Below are 14,115 nucleotides of genomic sequence, written 5' to 3' on the forward strand. Positions count from 1 at the left end.
GGTAAAAAAAAAAATTTAAAACATTTTTCAAAAATAATTTTTAAATTTGTTTTTTTGTTTGAGGGTGGGCAAGGTTGGTTTGGTGGTAAGGATAAAAATATATTCGAAATTTAAAAAATAAGAAAATTTAAAAATTTAATTTTTTTAATAGGGAGGGTCGGGTACGGGATATGGGTAGGATAAGAAAAAAATTAAAGGATAAAGTGGAATTTTGGAAAATGTTTTCCTCTCTTTTGGAAGGGAAGTCATTTTTTATAAATTTAAGGAAAATGAATTGATTTGAAAAACATTTATGCCAACCAAACATGTGAAAATTGAAAAATAATTTTTCCATACCAAACACACCCTTAGTGGCGACTCTTGTTCCTTTGCAGCGACTTTAGTCACCACATGATAATATCCTTTTTATGTGAATATATTTGCATACAACAGAAGATATTTATATAGTGAATTGCAAAAGCTTGAAAGATCATGTAAAGGGTGTAATCTTAGAGAAGGATTTTTCAATCCTCATTATGTCTCGAATCCTGAACCTTAAATAATATTGTTATTTTTAATCCAATTCTTTTTATGTAGTGAGTCTTGAATCCTGAACCTTGAATTCTAAATAATATTGATATTTTAATTTTTTGGTTTAAGTTGCTACTTCTAATATCAATATTTAATTAATTAGAAAATGTAAAATTAGTTGCCTAATAGTTGGTTGTTGTTGATGAACACCACAAGTTTGTTGCGTTTGTGATAATAATTCATTGCTTGTTATGCAAACCTCGTATTGAAAATGATAAATATAGTTAATAAATTACTCCAAAATATGTTAATTAATTTCCTCGTGGTTTATTTTTTTTTTCTATGGATAGTCTCGTCATACTATACGTCATATCACAAAGATTAAAGTAATCTGAAATAATAAAACGTCACCATTGTGTATATGTATATGAATTTTACAAAGGCTTATTAAGTTACTTTATTCCAAGTAAGGATGGTACATAGTAAAATCAATAGCAAGAAGTCAACAACTAACCAACTACAACAAGAAGTAGAATCAATTAGTCTTGTAGACAATTGGTTTTAGTGACGGAGCTAAAATTTTATCTAAAGGGTGTAAAAATATAAAGAAATAAAATCGTGTAAAAGTCAATGAGTGTTAATATGTAATATATATACATAAAAAAATATTTTTATTCTAGCTACACAATGTAATCTTCTGACGTGTTGAACACCCCTTAACTACATATGGCTCCGCCACTGATTAGTTTCACCTTAAATTATTTTTAAATATAAAAAATATAAATTCTTTTTTTGAATATATTAAAAAGAAATAGGTGTCACGTACAATAAAATTAGCATCTAAGAATATGATCTAATAATTAAAATAATAAATTTAATATCATGAGATTTCGCGTTTAAATCGAGGAGGTGAAGTAGCTAGACTTAAAAGAAGGAAGTGGTTGGGCCGTCAATTTAATGGTTCCAAAGGATAATGATTTAGAAATTGAATTTGACAGGAGAAAGAGAGAAAGCATCATTAAGGGTGAATGACCTCATAACAGAATTAATTCTCAGTGCTCTTGCTAATATAAAACTTATTTAGTGGTTTGTTAAGTTGATCTTATTAATTAATCCACTAATTAATACATTGTGGTTGTGATAAATATTAAAGTTGAAAAAAAACATACACATAATCATGATCAACTCTCTACTACTTAATTTGTCAATGTGCCATTGGCGAAACTATGTCGGAGCGATATAGAATGATACTCTTTTGTCCTTTTCCCCTTTTCTATAGTTGAATATCATACTCTCATGTCGTAGTTTGATTTTGCACTGAGTTTAAGAAATAAAGATTTTTTTTTTTAAAAAAAATATGATTTAAATTAAATGATAGATGTTTGTGTGGTCATAAATTATTTTATAAGTAATAAATTGTGTATTTTTAATTATGACTAAATATAGAAACATATCATTTTTTTTAAATTGACTAAAAAAAAAGTAAGTCATAGAAATTGAGATAGATAAGGAGTAATATATATACTTCAACTTTTCATAAAGAAACATATATGCTATATTCTAATGTTTTGATGATTTAACAAATTAAGGAATCAAGAAGAGGAACCTGATCCTCTGAGTGGTTGTCGTCTAGGACAAGTCAATGGACAATAGGTGTAAATCTACCATGCTTGCTCTAGTAGGTGGGCACGACTACTTAGTCGTAGAAGCTCTCAATCAATGGGAAACTCCTAGGTTGTTTTTGTTCATCCTATATTGGAGACAATTAACAAGAAAAAACCTAATGTTTGCATAACACGATTTTAAAAAGCAAAAAAGCCTCTCTTCATCAGCAAGAACAAGCTCATACGAATAACAAGGGATTTGATAGAGTTATGTTATTGGTAAAAATCTCAAGTTATCTGTTGTGAGTTGTGTTTGTTGTCCTAACATTGTAAGATCTATTTCTATGCTATAAAGGATTATAAATCATTTCAGTTGTATTGTGAGTAGCATTGAGTTCATAGCTAGAGTTAATTGTGTAGAATTGTGTGGAAGTCTACATGAGCTAGTAGAGGTATTACTTTGTGTCTTGTCATAGAGTTGTTACAAGGTTGGTTGGATTAATAGTTTAATCCTTCGTAAGAACTTGAGTCTATTTACGAATTGCTTGAAGTCCGTGAAAGTTGTTGAGAAATCCTGTAAGACATGTGGTGATTTTTTTTTCCCTTTAGCAAGAAAGTTTTCACGTAAACATATTTGTTCAATACTACAAGTTGTTTGTTCTTTATTGTTCTTAATATTGTCAAGGGACCTAGTCTCTTGACTTATGGTGGACTGATACACGTCATTAATATACATTAAGATTGTCTACAAGGTATATGAAAAAAGGGTGGAAAATTTGGGAAAAACAGATTCTTGAGAATTATAGGTTAAATAATATACTCAAAGCATATCGGTCAAAATAAAGGTTTTTTTCGCAGCAAATCCTAGACCTTTTGATAACTAATATCCTAAAAAGTAAAAATAAAGGCTTAAATCATTGACGACTTCTTAAAGTTTTCTGCATATTCTACTTAGACACTTTAACATATCATTTTTTCTATTAGACACTCTAATTTTAAAAAATAAATGCCTATTAAACATTTTTTGACACCTAATCAAAACATGAAATGCATGTAATTCACATACATATGATGTGAAAAATAACTAATCAAATAAAGACACATGACATTTTAATTTAAAATAATTATAAATATGAATTTTAAGTATAAACAAATCTAAATCTAAAAAGAAAAGAATTTCAACTTAAAATAAAAAACTATACACCCTCACCTCCCCCCGCAACCCATCGCAGCCCAACCCACCCCGCATCCTCCTTTCTTCTCACCATTGACCATTGTTAACTCTCAACATAGAAAAATTGGAGGTTATAATATATATATATATGAATTTACCATTTTTATTTCTCTCTATGGCTTCTTTCTCATTTCTATTTAAATTGACAGTGTTTTTTTGAAAGATCTGTTCTTCCTTTTTTTATTGTGATTTCGAATTTGCTTTTTTTTCTTTCCATTTCTCCTCGATTTGTGGGGAAGTAGGGGTATGGGTCGGGGAGACGAAGAAGGAGAGAGAAAATATTTGAATAATGATCTCCATTTTTTTCGGCAAAAAAGATGTGGATGGTGTTTTCCATTTTTTCAGACAAGTAGATGATGATCTCCATTTTTCGGCAAAGAACTGTGATGGTGATCTCCATTATTTTCCAACAAAAAAATAAAGGGTTAACTCTACATCTGAAAAATTAAGTACAATAATAAGAAGATTAAAACCCAAAAAAAAAAAAGGAAGAAGAAAATTTGTAAAAAAAAAAAAATGGTGGCAGGATGCTATGGTCTTGAAACAGAGAGAGAAAGAGATTATTATTTTTTTTAAAAAATGAAAAAAATAAATAAAAGAAAAGGGAAAACATTAATATATTAATTTTACGCGCCCACCGAAGTGTGTATTATACTTTTTGTGCCACATTTGCATAAAGTGTCTAAGTGGTTCAAATTCGAGAGGGTACATATGTTCAATAGATGCAAGTCCTAGTTTAGGTATCTAAGTGAATTATGCGGACAATTTTAAGAGATTAGGAATAACTTAAGCCAAAAATAAAAAACGTTATGATTGCAGTGACTGAATTGGAGCGAAGGTGGAAATAGCCATGAAGAGAAATTTGTATCTTTATTATAATTACCTCTCTATAATAATAATGTGATAGATTATCATGAATTTAGAAAGTGCAATGCTTCGACCCCATCTCTTAATTAATCTCTCGTTGTCTTTGGTGTTATGTTAGTTGCACGAGTAAAGTGAGATGGATATAGAAAGGTCAGACAATCACCAACAATAGGTGTGACGTGATGGATATTATCCTTCCGCATTTAATTAGAGATTTTGAATTTAAGTCCTTACGAAACCAGATCACAAAAGATGATTCTGACCTAATTCATATCTCAAAAACTAGCTGCTTTTATGAAAAAAACTCAAAGTACTTTTTTCAGATTTAACGTTCAACACCACTTAAAAGTGAAGAATTTCTAGTAGGGAGAAATGGTTCACCTTTTATAATGAAGTGTACATCGATACAAATTTTATTTAATTAGAATAGTAATATCGATCGAATATCATAGGTTAAAAATAAATAAAACATGAAAGAGGGGAATATATTGGTGGTTTGAAGGGAGCTTTTCTAGAGATTTTAAGGTCGAGGGTCATAGTTTGTTGAAGTAGGGTTACCCCACCATTGTGGGACCCTGTAATCTACCTAAGTAGGGCCCACAACCTTACCCTTTTGGTCTGGCCTATCATTCTATTTGGTTACATTTTTCTTTTTCAATTTTGGCGGTGTAATTTTTAGATAAAATTACATATACTTAAAATAGATAAAGATGAGTTATTCAAATAGTAAGCATCTTGAAGAAAAAAATTCTGCTTAAAAAGAATAATTTATTTTCCTTTTTAGTCCATTTCATAAAAATGATCTCTTTCATTATTTGGCTATACTTTTATTTCAAAAAAAATTTACATGGCATATTTAAGGCCATGAAATTAAATAAATTTATGATCATTTTTGAATTTTTCTTTTTTAAACAGAGGAATCATACGGTAAATCATACTATTCCCCATTATACCAAACCTTTTCATGCATTTCTGGACCCAAATTTGTTCCTAACAACTGCATATAAATGATGGTGTTTCCTCTCTTCCCTTTTTACCACTCTTCTAACTCTCTTTCTACACCATTTTAAGGAAATCAAAGTAAGTTGAGACAACAAGCTAAGGCCAATTTTCCCTTCTTCCTCTTTCTCTTAGTCTAGCCAACTAGCTAGGCTTGTTTACGTACTCGCGACATATACGACATGAATCTATCTGTAAATGGTCAATCACAAGTACCTCCGGGCTTTCGTTTCCATCCAACTGAGGAAGAACTCCTTCACTATTACTTGAGAAAAAAGATAGCTAACGAAAAGATTGATCTCGATGTTATACGTGAAGTAGACCTCAACAAGCTCGAACCATGGGACATTCAAGGTGAGACCAAGCTAGCTCTTTCATCAACTTGTGCATTATTCATCAATATATCAAACAAACTATATATGTCATTACAGAACTATTTCCTCTGTCTCACTTTATATGACTTACTTTCCATTTTAGTCATCGGTCCCAAAAAGAATGACACATTTCTATATATATTTAGTAAAAACATTAACTTAAAAATGTTTATTTTACCCTTAATGAAATGATTTCTAGTCACACAAGTATTAATCAATTAATTATGTACCAGAGAAGTGTAAAATAGGATCAACGCCACAAAATGATTGGTACTTGTTCAGCCATAAGGACAAGAAGTATCCATCTGGGAGTCGTACCAACCGTGCTACTGCTGCTGGATTCTGGAAGGCTACGGGTCGTGACAAAGTGATATACGGAAACTGTAAGAGAATAGGGATGCGAAAAACCTTAGTCTTCTATAAAGGACGTGCCCCTCATGGCCTGAAATTAGATTGGATCATGCACGAATATCGCCTAGACGACATCTCCACACCCCAACATCAGCCCCCTATCAACTTTTGTGTAAGACTTATCGATTTATGATGAATTCTCATAATATATTGTCGAAGTAAGTAAGTTAAACTCATTTATTCTTAACATCTAGGCCTCGGAATCAGCTGTTCCGGAAGAGGGTTGGGTGGTCTGCCGTGTTTTCAAGAAGAAGAGTACTGTACTTCAAAGCTCCTCTGCAGTAATGTCTAAAATTCTTACTCATGAGAATACAAGCACTCATCATGACGGTGTTCTTGATCAAATACTCATGTACATGGGAAGATCATCCAAACAACAACAACATGAAACCAAAAGCAGCAATATTGTCCAACAGGTCAACAACAACGACAACGACAACGGAAACATTCAATTTGATAATAGTGAAGACAGTTTCCTACACCTTCCAGAGCTGGTGAATCATCATCATCAAGATTGCAATTTTGATGATGAGATGATCATCATGTCAACAGAAACCGATGATCAACATTATTCTTGCATGATTAATAATTACCAAGAGGACAATGAGGCTGCAGATCATAAAAAAAATGGACCTACTTGTGACTGGTTAGCCCTGGTGGCTTCTCAACTTAATGGCCACCATCTTGAAGCACCAACGAACAATAATACTACTCGATCCAATGATGATGATGTTGAATTTTGGAGCTATGCACAATCATCAACCTTTGATCCACTAAGTCAGTTCACTGTATGAATCATACTTAGATAAACTCGTACTGTATAGGAGATAGTATATATGCTACTTTTTCCTAATACTTAACGTTGTCCTTCCTGATCATTGTATTGTTTAATTATATAAAACAGAAAAATACTCTCAAATATGGTCTTTTCTGAGCATGATATCATATTTCTTGATTTATACAGTACGTATACATACTGTACGTTCTTTTTTATAGGCTAAACACGTGGAAATTCTTTTTTTTTTTTATAATACAGTTGATATACTAAAGTTGCTATGATGATTACATAGGCAAGAGGCACACTGAATCCACTGCATATATAAATTATAGTTCATCTGATTCTGCGGTCCTTTTCTTCATTATTACATTGTTGACAATTGATCCCATATATACTTTATTTTTATATTACCCTCTAAAACGTTTTAATCTTTTTCTCTTGTTGGTTTATATTTTATAATTTTATGAATCTATGACATGACATATTGATAATTAAAGCTTTAGTTTGTAGCTAACAAATCATTGTAAAGTCACATTCTTAAAGATGACTACATAAGTGAATATAATTGGTAGCTAAACTAATTTCAATGGTATAGAATTAATTGAGCATCTTCACATTTGAAATTACCAACTGCAGTTAGTTAGTATTACTCCTACTATCAAGTTGTGTGTCTACTTTTAATTGTCAAATTGCGTTTTTCTAAAGTCAATTTGACTAATTTTCACAATTAAATTAGATTACATTAATTCGATATTTTTAAAAAAAAATTAGATATTCAAAAACTATACGAAAAGTACTATAAATTCCAATTTTTTTGCATATCAATATGATGAAAAATACATTGTAAAATGTTAGTCAAAGTTATTATCGTTTGACTCTAAAAAAAGAAATTATGACAATTAAAAGTGGACGGTGGTAATAATCACATCAATTTATTCATAGATTGTAGAAGTACTACTTATGAGAGCTTATGAGAATATGAAATGCTTAAAAAAGGCAGAGTGACCTGGGAAACCTCTTGTACTTGGACTTTGTTTGTCAGTTGAACCCTTAAACTCATGGCTATGCCAACTGAACACTTAAACTCATTGAAACACAATATCAAATGCTACATATATAAGTCGAGATTAAGGTTCATATTCTACTTTAATTCACATGAAATGCTCAAGTTAATTATACAAATACAGAGAGACAAAATTGACAACATAGAAATTAAACAAAAACTTCAAAGTAAAAAATGATCTACAAGATGTGCACTATAATATATAGTCACCATCACTTTCAACCATTTCAAAATTGATCATGAGATCCTGTAATCTCAATAATAATTTTTTCACAACTCAAACTCGTCACCAAACTTTAACGCCTCAGAGGCAGCTTCTTCCTCTTCATCATCAATCATAAAGTACGGGTTATGTACCTCGGGCCTGAATTTAAATCCAGTAAACAAATAAAAAGCCAGAGTTGCAACTTCCCCTGCCACTACACTAGTCCAAAGATACCTATATGATGTAATCGTCTCCAATGCATACACTACAACTCTCGTAAAGTAAATATAACATATAACCACGACGTAGTACTGTCTAAAGAGTGTCAATTTCATCAAATTCACAGCAGCTTTACCATCAGACTTAGCTGCCTCGCGTAAATTCTTGATTGACCAAACAATAGGGAAAAGAACCGCGCAACAACAAATCACATCAACGAGTAAAAACACTTGTTTCCATGTCACCCATTCATCTCCATAAGGTCCATCTTCATCAATCACAACTTGAGCTATGTTTGCTATAACTTGTAGTGGTATCACAATCATCAAAACCTTCTTCTCCTTATCTTGCAAATAAGGTTTGAGAAATGACCAGCCCGTCCCAATCAACACGATCAATGTAAACAACATTATTCCTTTCAAGAAACTGAAAATATAAAACAGAACATCCCATCCATGAGCACTACCGGTTCGTTTAATGTAAGATTTATCCTCTGCTTCACACAGCAAATTCAAGGCTTTCAATATGATTACAGCCAACATGAAGAAATGAATCGCGTGAATGGTTAATCGCTTCTTGAACAACAAGAATATCCAAAAAATGCATAAACAGAAATAAACAAGAGAAAACACGAAATAAATCCTAGGCAAAATGGCCTTGCCAGCAGAGAGATAGTCTCTATTTCCTGATTTGGCATCAAGATTATACATTGCTGATCGAACGGTCATTGAAACTTTTAATTGTGGACAACAATTAGCAAACACAAGAGAATACTGATCAGAATCTGTTTCGACAAAAAGGGTATCAAAAGAGGAATTGTCATGAAGTTTATCAAATGTGTAGACAAGCTTGACAATATCAGATTGAATTGCGCAGGTGATCTCAGCATCCTCAATTTGTTCAAGAACATGCATCCACGTATCGCGAGTACATAGAAAGAATCCAACTTTCGAGAGATCAAGGCTTGAAGGATTGCTAGGGACACCAAGGGAGATTTTTGAGACATTGAGTTCCAATCTACCACGATGAGTGAAGCCAAATTCATCGAATGGTATAATGGGACGATCATCAGATCGAACCTCAGAGGATCTGATTTCAGCTAGAGAAGGTGAATAAAAAAGTGATGTGACAAAGAAAAAGAATAAGAGAAGGGAAAATTTTGGGATCGACATTGTTGGATCGATTACATAAGCAAAATGGTCCTTTTTTCGTGATATTTACATAATGCTTTAATTTTGTTTCTGTGTAGTATACGGAGTTTAAGAAAGAGAAGAGACACAATGTACTTCTCCTTCTGTTCTAAGAAATGGAATTAGTATTGCCTAACGAAAATACGAATGGGGAAATGCTGTTATGTTTAGTTCAGTTCGTTGGATATATGAGGCTAAAACTATTTTTCAATAGTGTCACCCGTTCGAATTCCATGGTCAAGAGGGGAATGCTAAACTATTTTCACATATTAGATTTTCTTATTGACCTGTAAATTATGTAAAATATTCTTCTTTTTTTTTAAAAAAGAAAGAAAGTATATTAGTGTCATATATTTCTATCATTTGACATTGTACTTTATACTAAGTGTTTTCAGAACAAATGTATGATTACAAAAGTTCCATATAAATACATAAGGTATAACATATATATATATTCTCGATCGTATGGATATGTATATTGAACTAGAATGCTATACTAAATTTCCCCCCATCGGCATAATTGACCAAACTGATCTCCACCTAATTCACGCTGAGTTTTGGGCAGACATTTGAGCTGGGATTTGCAATGGTGCCTGCGTAGATAAAGACGAGTTAAAATCTCATATGGTTACTCAGTTAGTAGTTTTTTTCATAGAAAGTCGCTCAACTTTCTTTTATAACATCAAAGTCATTCAACTAAGGATCTTCTCACAGAAACTTACATATACTCGCATAACAAGGTTGTTTGGAGACAGGATCTTCTTCAAATGGCGGTGGTACTTGTCCGTAAATCATTTCACAACTCATGTCTTCAAAATCTGCATTATATCCAAATTGGATGATGAGTAATAGACATACTACTGTCCATGTACAAAAAGTGATCTAACTGCTTGTCCCCTGCAAATTAACAAAGTTGAAGAACACTTACTTGGATTCATTGTTAATGGAAGTCCGAATTCGTTTGTGAAGAAGTCTTGTGTTGGTATTTTGCACATATTCACACACATTCCTACACACCCACTGTTCTCCAAATACCTTCAATCACATAAAACAATTTGATATTTTCCGCAATTATAACAGTAAAGTCACACAACTATTTTTGTTACAATGGATCAATCAATTTGTACCTGCACTTTTTTATGTGAACTCCACTTTTCTGCTTCACCCCATCTACCTCCACTTCGACAACCTTATTCATAACATTATAAATGAGAAGCTAGCAATTACAGAAATTCAAAACACAGTATGCCGTTCTTTTTAGGCATAATACATAAATATGCCCTTTTTTTAGCTGACATCTACGCGCACAAATAGACACTTAAACTTGTAGAACAAATAGACACATTCATCCTACGTTTGTCTTACATGACAATTTTGTATCCTATATGACATCCTACATATATTAAGTCACGTAGGATATGTGTATCTATTTGTTCAATTTTACACTGGAGGTCATAAATATCAGTTGAGGCTAAGTTGAAGGGCATATATATAATTTGATTAATGTACCTCCGAAGGACCAACTAACCAGAAGAAGAAAGGCACAGTAATTGCGGCGTTGAATTCTGCTGCCCACTGGGTTGGTGGAAACAATTTCCTAAACTGTAAGCATCCAACAACAAACATATTATTTACAATTATAATACTTATAAGAACAATATCGTTTAACATGGAGAGGTTAGTACCTGAGCAGGAGCTCCAGGAGGAAGCATAGACATGAGGACTTCACGAACAACTTGCTGCTGCTGTAACCGTGACCTCCCCTGCATCACTTTCCGCGAAACATCCACAAAACTATCGTAATCATAATCAAAAAAACCTTTTTTCTTTTGATCAGACTCTTTTTTACTGGCTCCAAAATTCTCCATCTTGCGTGCGAATAGAGTCATGAATGCCTTCTCAAACAATCCATCATTGTACTTTGTTTTCTGTCCTAATGGTGCTGGTTCCCCTGATGGCTCTGCTATCCCACATCGGATACCAATTTTAACATATCGACTCTGGCTTTGGCTTTGGCTTTGTCGTTGCGAGTGATAAAAGGTAGTATAATTGTTGAAAGATGGGGATGAATAGGGGATGCTAAGTAGCACCATGCTAATTAGCTATGTGCTTTCAGTGTTAAAGCTGATGCATATCGTGTGACTTCAACAGTCCAGGCAATGGACCAAGATTTCATTGTTGCATTTTCTGTTTTGTACACAAAAACTTGTCACCACACAAATGTGATCCACCTAATAAGTGTTTAGCAGCCTCTCCTTTTTCACAACAACTTACTCTCTCTCTCTCCTTTTTTATTTGTCTAATTTTAACTATTTACTTGTTCTTTTTTTGACAAATCACGAAAAAAACAATATTTTTTTTTATCTATTTGAGAGTTAATAATTTTTAAAAAGATAGTTGATTTTGAAATTCTATCAATTAATTAGGGTAAAATAATAAATTTATTATGTCAATAATTATTTTCTTAATAGATATGTCAAGTCAAAATTGGACAAGTAAATACGAATAGAAACAGTAAATGATTATTAAAGAGATAAAGATTCACTTTATCAAACAGTGGATGTTACTCACATGCGAGAGGTACGGGGATCGATAGCCCGCACCTCCTTTTTTTCATTGTTTCTTTTAGATATTACAAAACAATTTCATCCTTCCAATAAATTGAACAAAAAAAAGTGTTATTGAGTAATTGCTATTGGGTTAACAAGTTTCTAATGGTTCTGTTAAAAAAATCGGGTTATTATTTGATAGTGGTTTTTTTAATAATGGGTTACTAGGTAAATCGATAACTCATTAATACAATAGTAATTTACTACTTTGCCCTATATAAATGTTAGATATTAATATCAGTACCTTATAATTGCTTATTGCCTTTGTCCTTTAGTCTTCAATTCACATCATTATCCTAGTTTTTTTATTTGTATTGCGCTTGTTTAGTTCTTTTCGTGTTAGTTAAAATTGCTTCTATTTTATGAGCATTCGATAATGTTATATTATCGTCTTGTCACGCCAAATTATTGTTGGAGGAGTCATATAATTATTTTATGAACATTTTCTTATTGATTAAATTGAAAATCGAACCATTAAGGACCAAAATATTTTATTTTTTAAAATTAAGGACCAAAAATCGATAAACCGAACACCGAAAACTGAAAAAAAAAATCTTTTGGATTTAATTATTGATTTAACTTATTTAAAAATCAATAAATCAAATTAATAATACATAAAACAGAATCAAACCGTGTTGGACGTAAATCTTTTACCATAGGCAGATTAATCTATCCTCTATAAAAAAAAAATATGAGTAATCTTCCTCCCACTTGTGGTGTGAACTCACTATGATCATAGCAATACCCCCAATCGTAATGTACACTATCCTCAAATCATTATGTTATATTTTAAAGTTTTGATGATTTAACAAATCAAGGGACTTGATAGAGGGATCTGATCTCATGAATAGTTGTCCATAGATAAATGGAGAACAATTGTAAATGTGGCAGAAAACTTTATTTTAAATCTCGCATGTGCAACTACTTTGAAAACCAAAAAAAAAAAAAAAAAAAAACCTTCTCCCACATTTAAATGTGGCAGAAAACTTTATTTTATTTTTCTTTTTCTCAAAAAAAAAATAATTAACAACCAAAAGTTAAAGGTTGGTTTTCACGTGGGTTGAAAAATAACCCATTCTAGTTGCCACCGAATTAAGGTCACAGATAGCACATAATTTTGATGTTTATCACATAGGTTAGATATGAACTATGAACACGACAAAGAAAAAGTATCAAGTTTTTCCTTATGCGAGGATTGAACAGATTATTACCTTCACATCAAATTCATCTCAACCCTATTAATTTTTCATGCTTAAAATATCAAAGCAAGCTTAAAATATAACATACTCATGAATATAATCACACATATATACACATATGTTACCAGTTATCTATTTAGATGCAAGCAAGGCTCTTGATGCCAATTGTTGGAAAACTATATACACAGCGGAAGCATACCCGAATTTTTACTGCTTACATGAATAATAGATAATCAATACCGTTTATGCTAGAACACATAAACTTGTTGAATTTAATTCGATAAATACCTCTTGAAGCGTGAGCAGATACCTTCAAGTGAATCCACAAGTTAGACGGACCTTCAAGCGAATCCACAAGATAGACAACAACTATGGTCTTCTACAGTGATCCCAAGTTCACATCTGAACTCTCTCAATACTTGGGTGGGCAAGTATCGAATAGAAAACCAATCAATCTAGGGCTAGAAGAATCCCTAATTATAGAGATTTCTTCACAGTCCAAAGAGGAGAACCAAACACACGTTATTTTTCTTCAACCGAAAAATACACGCTAGTTTTCCTTTTATAAGAAAAATAACGCCTCTCCCCTTTTCCCTTTAGAATTAGGATTCTGAGTTCTAGTTAAATATGGGCACTGGAGGGACCACCGAATTAATTACTGAGGCTTCCTATTATGGAAATAATTCCAAATAATTAATTTGAATTATTCTTACCATAATAAATTACAAATCATTCCACTAGAAATTCGTAATTGCACTCCTCTATTTATATTTCGTAATTCCCCATTAAACACTTATGTAATCCCCCAAGTTAAAATTTCAGATACTAATCAATAAATTAAATTACTGACGAA

General features: G+C 32.1%; 4 protein-coding genes across 6 annotated transcripts in view; 2 read left to right on the forward strand and 2 right to left on the reverse strand.

Annotated features, from left to right (window-relative positions):
* The window catches only part of LOC125842141 (serine/threonine-protein kinase BLUS1-like), a 287,074-nt gene that overhangs the window by 179,493 nt on the left and 93,466 nt on the right, over window positions 1-14,115 (forward strand). The gene's annotated exons all lie outside the window — the stretch shown is intronic.
* On the forward strand, window positions 5,268-6,829 carry LOC125842156 (NAC domain-containing protein 66-like). Its single transcript, XM_049521386.1, has 3 exons — window positions 5,268-5,568; window positions 5,822-6,111; window positions 6,194-6,829. The coding sequence occupies exons 1-3, from the start codon at window positions 5,397-5,399 to the stop codon at window positions 6,791-6,793; spliced, it is 1,062 nt and encodes a 353-aa protein (XP_049377343.1). The 5' UTR covers window positions 5,268-5,396; the 3' UTR covers window positions 6,794-6,829.
* LOC125842152 (protein CANDIDATE G-PROTEIN COUPLED RECEPTOR 7-like) lies at window positions 8,064-9,566 on the reverse strand. The gene has a single exon (XM_049521381.1). The coding sequence runs from the start codon at window positions 9,434-9,436 to the stop codon at window positions 8,111-8,113; it is 1,326 nt and encodes a 441-aa protein (XP_049377338.1). The 5' UTR covers window positions 9,437-9,566; the 3' UTR covers window positions 8,064-8,110.
* On the reverse strand, window positions 9,883-11,654 carry LOC125842169 (beta-carotene isomerase D27, chloroplastic). Its single transcript, XM_049521401.1, has 6 exons — window positions 11,140-11,654; window positions 10,964-11,056; window positions 10,582-10,643; window positions 10,383-10,489; window positions 10,177-10,272; window positions 9,883-10,047 (listed from the first exon to the last, which is right to left on the reverse strand). The coding sequence occupies exons 1-6, from the start codon at window positions 11,545-11,547 to the stop codon at window positions 9,995-9,997; spliced, it is 819 nt and encodes a 272-aa protein (XP_049377358.1). The 5' UTR covers window positions 11,548-11,654; the 3' UTR covers window positions 9,883-9,994.

This window comes from Solanum stenotomum, chromosome 10 (genome assembly GCF_019186545.1).
Source record: "Solanum stenotomum isolate F172 chromosome 10, ASM1918654v1, whole genome shotgun sequence".
Classification (NCBI taxonomy): Eukaryota; Viridiplantae; Streptophyta; class Magnoliopsida; order Solanales; family Solanaceae; genus Solanum; species Solanum stenotomum.

What these genes read in the sequence shown, in the direction of transcription:
- LOC125842156 (XM_049521386.1), top strand. Translation starts at nt 5,397, where the DNA reads ATGAATCTATCTGTAAATGGTCAATCACAAGTACCTCCGGGCTTTCGT. An exon ending in CGAACCATGGGACATTCAAG is followed by an intron (nt 5,569 to 5,821) that starts GTGAGACCAAGC and finishes ATTATGTACCAG; the next exon opens with AGAAGTGTAAAATAGGATCA. An exon ending in AGCCCCCTATCAACTTTTGT is followed by an intron (nt 6,112 to 6,193) that starts GTAAGACTTATC and finishes CTTAACATCTAG; the next exon opens with GCCTCGGAATCAGCTGTTCC.
- LOC125842152 (XM_049521381.1), bottom strand. Translation starts at nt 9,436, where the DNA reads ATGTCGATCCCAAAATTTTCCCTTCTCTTATTCTTTTTCTTTGTCACA.
- LOC125842169 (XM_049521401.1), bottom strand. Translation starts at nt 11,547, where the DNA reads ATGGTGCTACTTAGCATCCCCTATTCATCCCCATCTTTCAACAATTAT. An exon ending in TCCATTAACAATGAATCCAA is followed by an intron (nt 10,273 to 10,382) that starts GTAAGTGTTCTT and finishes GATATAATGCAG; the next exon opens with ATTTTGAAGACATGAGTTGT. An exon ending in ACCTTGTTATGCGAGTATAT is followed by an intron (nt 10,048 to 10,176) that starts GTAAGTTTCTGT and finishes TTATCTACGCAG; the next exon opens with GCACCATTGCAAATCCCAGC.